Source organism: Ranitomeya variabilis, chromosome 1, assembly GCF_051348905.1.
Source record: "Ranitomeya variabilis isolate aRanVar5 chromosome 1, aRanVar5.hap1, whole genome shotgun sequence".
Lineage (NCBI taxonomy): Eukaryota > Metazoa > Chordata > Amphibia > Anura > Dendrobatidae > Ranitomeya > Ranitomeya variabilis.
In genome coordinates, this window is record NC_135232.1 from 939,109,770 (window position 1) to 939,119,599 (window position 9,830).

The following is a 9,830-nucleotide window of genomic DNA, read 5'->3' on the forward strand; positions in this document are numbered from 1 at the left end:
TCTTCCTCTTCCTCATTGTCTACCAATCCACATTAAGTCGACATAAGGCTGGACTGAATCTTATCACCATGTATGGTTCCTTGATCCATGTCCTCGTTATCCACCTGCAATGCATCCTCTTTAATTGTGAGCAGAGAGGTTTTCAGAATGCATAGAAGTGGTATGGTGACACTAATTATGGCATCATCGCCGCTCAGCATCTTGGTGCAGTCCTCAAAATTTTTGAGGCTGGTACATATGTCTGACATCCATGTCAACTCATGAGGTCTTATGTGTAGAGTCTGAACTGAATAACAACGGCCTTGTTGATGCTGGTAGTAAACAGCTGCCCTCTTCTGGTCACAAACCCTTTCCAACATATGCAGTGTAAAGTTCCAAAGCGTGGGGACATCACACACCAGTCGGTGAGCCAAAAGATGCAAATGCTGCTGAAGCACAGCAAGGGTGGCTGAAGCTGTAGCTGTCTTTCTAAAAAGGGCAGACAGGTGGCGTACCTTCACTAGCAGATCCGGCAGCTCCGGATAGCTTTTGAGAAAACGTTGAATGATGAGGTTAAGCACATGGGCCAGGCAAGGTACATGTGTGAGCTCACCTTGCCTCAGAGCCGCCACCAGGTTCCAGCCATTGTCACACATGACCATGCCTGGATGTAGGTTCAGTGGTGTCATCTGACTGCTCTTTCAGCGCTGTCCACAACTCTTCAGCATTGTGCGGTTTGTCACCTAAGCAGATTAGCTTCAGCACATCCTGTTGCTGCTTGGCTGAGGCAGTGCTGCAGTGCTTCCAGCTCCTGACTGATGTGCTCATTTCAGAGATGAAGGCTGAAAAGGAGGAGGAGGTGCAGGAGCTGTAGACTGTGGGGGCAACCCTGATTGATGTAGGGCCCACAATCCTTGGCGATGGGGGGAGGTGTTGCATCCCAAGGTCCGACTGGGTTCCGGCTTCCACTATGTTAACCCAGTGTGTGTCAGTGAGATGTACCGTCCCTGCCTACAAGCACAAAGATGGCTGCGGTATTACAGTGCATGGCAGACAATCCCTGCATGTTGATTGGTGCTCTAAAAAGCACCAAAATTAAAAGGAGAAGACCCGAGCTCTTGCTGAATAATCCAGGAAATACTCAGTGCTCGCCGAGTACACCGAGCATAGTGATACTCGGGCAAGTACTGAGTAGTGGTGAGCACGTACGCTTATCACTAATAATGACTCATGACTAATAATGACAACAGTCCTTGATCCGGTGCTTTGTGATGGACTTCTATGTACATTAAACCACCACAGATATACCTTTCTCCAATTGTTTAGTTACTGTTATCCTTACTTTAGTCTTTTTAGGATAACAGGTGTTTTCATTTACTGATTTGTCTACCCTATCATCTTTCATGTGAGGCTATATGTACTTTCCACCTGCTGGTATTTCCTGCTGGTGATAAACTCATTTGGATGTCCAGCCATATTGCTGTAGTTTAAGTCAGTCATTGAAAGATCAGCTAAGGGTTATCTCTCTGCTTTTTCCTCTTTACAGTGCACGTCTTTTGTTTCTTTTTAGAAAAGTACATATTTAATCCTTTATTTTGTATTTCTTTATTTGTTTTACTCACTCTGTGATAACTTTCTATTTCTGCACCCTTTCTCTTCTGTAGGTAACTTGCACTCTGCTTTGCCCTCCTGTTCTTTACGATGAAGATGAAGATGAAGTGCTCGACTGCCCTTCAGGCAGCAAAGGTCGGAGCTGGCATTGTCTAGTCTGTGGTTAGGGCTATCTCAGCTCAAGCAGGAACCACTACGGACTGTGGGATCAGAATGTCTAGTCTTTACAGGAACCGGTCAGTTGCAGTTTTTAGTGTGTTAAGTATTTTCCTGAGTAAGTTGCTACACTATCAAAACAATTACATAAGTTGTTAAAAAATTAATATAAATACAAACAAATGACCATGTGTAGTTTAGTAGGTATACATTTCCTTTTGTGCACCAACTAACACGACCACTGTAATAGCAGTAGATGGCATAAGGTTTTACTATGCTCTCAAAGTCAATACATCTCTACATGTGCAGAAATTGATTTGATTGATGTGGTATTTATCATGCTACAACAGATTGGACTTAATTTATTAGGCCTAAGGGTACTGTCACACAGTGGCACTTTGATCGCTACGACGGTACGATCCGTGACGTTCCAGCGATATCCATACGATATCGCAGTGTCTGACACGCAGCAGCGATCAGGGACCCTGCTGAGAATCGTACGTCGTAGCAGATCGTTTTGAACTTTCTTTCGTCGCTGGATCTCCCGCTGTCATCGCTGGATCGTTGTGTGTGACAGCGATCCAGCGATGCTTTCGCTTGTAACCAGGGTAAACATCGGGTTACTAAGCGCAGGGCCGCGCTTAGTAACCCAATGTTTACCGTGGTTACCAGAGTAAAAGTAAAAAAAAAAAAAACGTACATACTCACATTCTGGTGTCCTTCTGGTCCCTTGCCGTCTGCTTCCCGCTCTGACTGACTCCCGTCCGGAAAGTGAAAGCAGAGCACAGCGGTGACGTCACCGCTGTGATCTGCTTTCACTTTACGGCGGCACTCAGTCAGAGCGGGAAGCAGACGGCAAGAGACCTGAAGGACACTGGAATGAGAGTATGTACGGTTTTTTTTTTTTACTTTTACGCTGGTAACCAGGGTAAACATCGGGTTACTAAGCGCGGCACTGCGCTTAGTAACCCGATGTTTACCCTGGTTACCCGGGGCCTTCGGCATCGTTGGTCGCTGGAGAGCGGTCTGTGTGACAGCTCTCCAGCGACCACACAACGACTTTCCAACGATCACGGCCAGGTCGTATCGCTGGTCGTGATCGTTGGAAAGTTGCAGAGTGTGACAGTACCCTAAGACCAAAAGTTAGCTGAAGGTGGATGGATAAATAGTGGATCCTGACTGTTGTATGACTATTTGATTTTTATCCTATATGTTTATTTTCTTCAATTTTCTACATATCCCATTGTGACCTCAAGGCTACTACTATGCTTAGCTGAAATTATTTTAACAAAATATTGCTCACAATTTTACTTATCTTTAATGAATATGATTGGCTTCTTAAACGTAAGATGTAAATCAAAGTATAACAAATATTTATTATGTGTTTGTGTGTATGTGAGTTTAACAGTCTATGAAAAAATCTGGCACACTGTTTCAAGCAAAAATGAAATAATTTTATTGAGGAATATTTTATTTTCTCTCCATATTCAGATCAATATCGCACAATAAAGGACCATATAGTATGGGTATCAAAATTCGACGTTTCGGCTATATCATAAGCCTTTATCAAGAGATACCTACATGTAAAAATAAAATAACATAGAATCATATTCCATACATTACAATAGAAAGGATATATACACATACATATCTATACACACATTTGTATGGTAGAATTTAAGGTAAATAACATAAATTGAATAATTTGAATAATTTCTAGATGTAAGACTCCATCATAAATACAGAGAACAAGGATGATCCTGACAAAATTGAGTTCCATAAAATATATGATGAATATCGCAGGAAAATATATCAGGAAATGAAAAAAATATATTACCAATATTATTCCATCATCAGGCAGCTGCAAAAGTAAAAATATGCGCGTAAAGAGACAAAGATTAGGAGCATTAAGTCTGCCACTGCCACCACCAAAAAGTAAATCAGAAAATGAACAAAGTGAGATCCGTCCTACCGCAGATAACATAACAAACAGAGTGTGGTTCTAAGTACTAAATAGCGTCATATTGCTAAAAGCAATAAAGTCCATAGGAAAATGGACCCACCAGATAAAGTCCTAGGTGCTATCATTCATTCATCAAATAAAGTGCATGATCTTACCCTACATAGTGGGTTCGGGTGCTTGCAGAGGTCCGGAGTGCGGTATTGTGACGCTAGAATGTGCGTCCTCTTATACAGCCCCAAATGAGCCGGTATTGTGAATACTTCCGGGTGACAGTGTGAGATGCGCGTGCGCGGCTAAAGAAGCCGAAAAAAAGCCGAGTGCCGTCGGAGAAAGCCGAGAACCCGGCAAATCATGTGACTCTCCTATTACTAAATCAGCGAAGATCAGCGCCTGTCTGTGGAAGAAAAGAAAACAGGAAAAACAATAAGAAAAAGAAAAGCTACATTTATTTCTGCCATTTAAATTTATAGCGTGCATAATACCCCAATTATATTAAGACAGAACAAAATAATAATGAAAAGTTAATACTGAAAGATATGTCATATCTATATTTCTATAGTACATAATAAATGTTTATAAGGGACCATGGCTAAAAAGGATCGAGATAAATAGTATCGGGTCTCTGTAGATAAAAAGTCACCTAATGCATAACTTCATATTCCCTATTAAGACCAAATGGGGAAAGAGTTTGTAATTTATGAATCCAGTAAGATTCCCGTACCTTTAATTTTTCTATTCTGTTGCCACCCCTTCTCATAGGGGGTATCCAATCAATAACCTGATATCTGAGTTGGGCAATTGTATGATTATTTTGGGCAAAATGAGCCGGAACCGGAAGATGAGTACGCTTACATCGAATTGTGGATTTGTGCTGGGAGATAGTTTGTTATGTTATCTGCGGTAGGACGGATCTCACTTTGTTCATTTTCTGATTTACTTTTTGGTGGTGGCAGTGGCAGACTTAGTGCTCCTAATCTTTGTCTCTTTACACGCATATTTTTACTTTTGCAGCTGCCTGATGATGGAATAATATTGGTAATATATTTTTTTCATTTCCTGATATATTTTCCTGCGATATTCATCATATATTTTATGGAACTCAATTTTGTCAGGATCATCCTTGTTCTCTGTATTTATGATGGAGTCTTACATCTAGAAATTATTCAAATTATTCAATTTATGTTATTTACCTTAAATTCTACCATACAAATGTGTGTATAGATATGTATGTGTATATATCCTTTCTATTGTAATGTATGGAATATGATTCTATGTTATTTTATTTTTACATGTAGGTATCTCTTGATAAAGGCTTATGATATAGCCGAAACGTCGAATTTTGATACCCATACTATATGGTCCTTTATTGTGCGATATTGATCTGAATATGGAGAGAAAATAAAATATTCCTCAATAAAATTATTTCATTTTTGCTTGAAACAGTGTGCCAGATTTTTTCATAGACTGTTCATATATTTTTCTAGAGCACCTGTGACCTAAAACAGTGAGCTACTCCCTTATCTGTTCCGGATTCATATGTTTTTTAGGAGGTGTGCTCCTGTGTTTTTTGTATTATTTTTATATTATTCTTAATCTCCTCTTTTACGGAAAAATGTCCTTTTTGACTCTATCATATAATGCTGATGAAACATCTGATATCATTTCTCAAGTTACAACCCCGGGGACTTTCTTACATACACCATCGGAAGAACTTCGAACTAGAGATTTCGAAAGAGATCTGCGGAGATTCACAGCATTGGACCTGCATTCGATTACATTGGCGGAGTATCATAAGGTACAACGTATTCCCAGGGGCCTCAGGGTTTCATTGAAACCTACATTATTTCATGAGAACACGGATTATTGTGTCAAATTTGAGTCTATACTCAACAAATGTTCTATGGACCTTATGGTATTGACAATTGATTTCCTACAGAAAGAAATTTCGGAGTTAAAAAAGAAGATCTCCACGAGTGAACAACAACTTATTGAAACTTCATCACCTGATGATTTTAAGGCACTTAAAACGAAATTAGATAATACTATTTCTGAATTCCGTAACAGTCTCCAAGAAAAAAAGAAAACCAAGTTCCTCAGAGATGCGGATGATTATAGCAACAACAAAGTTTATCGGTGGCGCTCTACTGGTTCATTTAGGAGACCCTTTCGTAGAAGCTACAGTTCATTTTCTAATAGTTCAGATAGTGATTTTGGGCCTTCACGAGTACCTTTTTTAGAAGCACGTCGTGCCCGATCACATCGAGGAAAACGAGGAGGGGAAGGAGGAAACGTGGATCGACAGAGAATGGCTACGAGATCGCAGGTAGGAGGACTTCGTCCAATAACAACATCGTGTATAACATTTCCTCCCAGAATCTTTCCCCCACAGATATGACACTTCTTCAAAAAGGTCTAACCTTCTGTCCAGTTCCACATTTTGACTCATTTCAGGTGGATCAGGAACTACATAGATTTTTCAGAACTCTGAGACTTAAAGTACATTTCTCGACAATACCAGTTGAGACTACTACGGAAGTGATTAGGCCATCGGTCTTTTCATTAAAATCTTTGGACTTACGAATTCCTAGTTCTTTTCAACCTCCTAAGTCTTATCATCCTGTGGAGACTTTTATTGAGGTTGTCAATAGAGATGTTAAAGAAATTTTAGGATCCATAGATAAAGGTCTCGTTAAGGTCAAAAACAACTTATCTAAGGAAGAATATAGATCACTGATGGACTTAAAAAATAACCGAAATTTAATTATAAAACCTGCTGATAAAGGAGGAGCAATCGTGGTATTAGATCGAACTTATTATGTTAATGAGATTTTGTCGCAGTTAAGTGATACTGATACTTACATGCCTGTGTCCAATAATCCAACTTTTGATATTGGAAGAGAGATTAGAAGTCTGGTGTCACATTATCTATCTCTAGGGGTCATTGATCAAAAACTGGGGGAGTTTCTTATTAATAATCATCCGGTTATCCCAGTACTATACACATTGCCGAAGATTCATAAGAATTTGCTTAGACCCCCCGGAAGACCCATAGTGGCTTCCACTAATTCGATATTATCACCACTTGCGATAACGTTAGAAAAGATTCTATCACCACTTGTACCATTTATGAGATCATATTTGAAAGATACCACTCATTTTCTACAATTACTTAAAAGTTTGGGTCCTTTACCTCCTGGCAGCATATTGGTTACCATGGATGTGTCCAGTTTATACACCAACATTGATCATCAGGAAGGTCTTCAGTCTGTTATCCAATATGTCACCACACATGCTAAATTCTCTGAAAATCAGTTACAGTTTTGTATTGATGCATTAACTATTATTCTCACTAAAAATTATTTCCTATTTGAAGACCAATTTTATGTTCAAAAGAAAGGCACAGCTATGGGGTCAAATGTTGCGCCCCCATTTGCGAATATATTCATGGATTTCTATGAGACATCGTATGTATATTGTCATCCATTGTTTTCATCAAATGTTTTATTTTGGAGACGTTTTATTGATGATGTATTTTTTATTTGGACTGGTGACGAATCAACCCTTCAAAGTTTTCATGCTGACCTGAACTCCTGTACATCTAATATTACCTTCTCTCTACAGTACAATGACCAATCTATTAATTTTTTAGACACTCTTGTGATCATACGGACAGATGGTAAGGTCGACACTGACTTATATGTGAAGTCGACGGACAAAAATAGCTTACTTTTATATAGCAGTAACCATCCACGTCATGTGAAGAAAGCATTACCCAAATCCCAACATGATAGGGTGAGGAGAATTGTCTCTGATTCGGTACAACGTACCACCAGACATGTTGAAATGGACAAGAAATTTCAGGACAGGGGTTATCCTCCAACTTTGGGTGACTATACTGCTGAAATAGACTCTAATAGACGTAGGGTGACATCTAAGTATCCTAGAATTGCCTTCGTTAGTGTCTTTCATCCCTTTAAACAACGCATTCAACAATGTATATTGAAACATTGGAACATTTTACAAAACTCGTATCCTACTATTCCTGAATTTAACACTAGACCTATTTTTTGTGACAAAAGATCCAATAACCTGAGGAACTTTTTAGTAAGGGCTGATGTGGGCTCCTCTAGATCTCTGGCGAAACAGAGGGTTTTTAGTACACCACGTAATGGGACATTTCCTTGTTTAGGATGTCTACAGTGCTCTAATGTGATGAAGGGGGATTCATTTACCCATCCACGATCGGGACAAAGATTTCCTATAAAAGGACATTTCACGTGTGATTCATCATTTGTTATATATTTGATCAAGTGTCCATGCGGTCTCGGATATGTGGGTGAAACCACCCAACATATCCGGGACCGTATCTCCCAGCACAAATCCACAATTCGATGTAAGCGTACTCTTCTTCCGGTTCCGGCTCATTTTGCCCAAAATAATCATACAATTGCCCAACTCAGATATCAGGTTATTGATTGGATACCCCCTATGAGAAGGGGTGGCAACAGAATAGAAAAATTAAAGGTACGGGAATCTTACTGGATTCATAAATTACAAACTCTTTCCCCATTTGGTCTTAATAGGGAATATGAAGTTATGCATTAGGTGACTTTTTATCTACAGAGACCCGATACTATTTATCTCGATCCTTTTTAGCCATGGTCCCTTATAAACATTTATTATGTACTATAGAAATATAGATATGACATATCTTTCAGTATTAACTTTTCATTATTATTTTGTTCTGTCTTAATATAATTGGGGTATTATGCACGCTATAAATTTAAATGGCAGAAATAAATGTAGCTTTTCTTTTTCTTTTTCTTATTGTTTTTCCTGTTTTCTTTTCTTCCACAGACAGGCGCTGATCTTCGCTGATTTAGTAATAGGAGAGTCACATGATTTGCCGGGTTCTCGGCTTTCTCCGACGGCTCTCGGCTTTTTTTCGGCTTCTTTAGCCGCGCACGTGCATCTCACACTGTCACCCGGAAGTATTCACAATACCGGCTCATTTGGGGCTGTATAAGAGGACGCACATTCTAGCGTCACGATACCGCACTCCGGACCTCTGCAAGCACCCGAACCCACTATGTAGGGTAAGATCATGCACTTTATTTGATGAATGAATGATAGCACCTAGGACTTTATCTGGTGGGTCCATTTTCCTATGGACTTTATTGCTTTTAGCAATATGACGCTATTTAGTACTTAGAACCACACTCTGTTTGTTATGTTATCTGCGGTAGGACGGATCTCACTTTGTTCATTTTCTGATTTACTTTTTGGTGGTGGCAGTGGCAGACTTAGTGCTCCTAATCTTTGTCTCTTTACGCGCATATTTTTACTTTTGCAGCTGCCTGATGATGGAATAATATTGGTAATATATTTTTTTCATTTCCTGATATATTTTCCTGCGATATTCATCATATATTTTATGGAACTCAATTTTGTCAGGATCATCCTTGTTCTCTGTATTTATGATGGAGTCTTACATCTAGAAATTATTCAAATTATTCAATTTATGTTATTTACCTTAAATTCTACCATACAAATGTGTGTATAGATATGTATGTGTATATATCCTTTCTATTGTAATGTATGGAATATGATTCTATGTTATTTTATTTTTACATGTAGGTATCTCTTGATAAAGGCTTATGATATAGCCGAAACGTCGAATTTTGATACCCATACTATATGGTCCTTTATTGTGCGATATTGATCTGAATATGGAGAGAAAATAAAATATTCCTCAATAAAATTATTTCATTTTTGCTTGAAACAGTGTGCCAGATTTTTTCATAGACTGTTCATATATTTTTCTAGAGCACCTGTGACCTAAAACAGTGAGCTACTCCCTTATCTGTTCCGGATTCATATGTGAGTTTAACATCAGCTCTCCATCATCCATGATTTCTGTTCTTACTAACAGAGCTGTGCTTTGGGTCTGAATCCTTTCTTCTACAGTGCAAATTGTATATCTACTAATTTTGATGGTTCTTGTAGTTGCTATAATATGTTTCTTCACGGTATTTCCACACTAAACCAGGTTATAAGTCCCAGGTACAAATTCCAATTCCATATCAGATTTTTTATATGTAGGCTTTATTACATTTTTTAT

The 9,830-nt window shown here is 38.8% G+C and overlaps 1 protein-coding gene across 3 annotated transcripts; it reads left to right on the forward strand.

The window, feature by feature from the left end:
- Positions 1 to 4,621: 4,621 nt before the first annotated feature.
- On the forward strand, positions 4,622 to 9,582 carry LOC143778278 (uncharacterized). Of its 3 annotated transcripts, none has more exons than XR_013216488.1 (4): positions 4,622 to 6,032; positions 8,567 to 8,805; positions 9,063 to 9,086; positions 9,347 to 9,582. XR_013216488.1 is itself a non-coding variant. In XM_077267383.1 (2 exons), exons 1-2 carry the CDS (start codon positions 5,322 to 5,324, stop codon positions 8,585 to 8,587), a joined length of 732 nt encoding a protein of 243 aa, XP_077123498.1. In that variant the 5' UTR covers positions 4,622 to 5,321; the 3' UTR covers positions 8,588 to 9,031. The 3 variants fall into 3 exon arrangements, 1 of the variants encoding a protein (XP_077123498.1); XR_013216486.1 differs by lacking the exon at positions 9,063 to 9,086 and having other exon boundaries at positions 4,720 to 4,744; positions 5,005 to 6,032; XM_077267383.1 differs by lacking the exons at positions 9,063 to 9,086; positions 9,347 to 9,582 and having other exon boundaries at positions 8,567 to 9,031.
- The last annotated feature ends 248 nt before the right edge of the window (positions 9,583 to 9,830 follow it).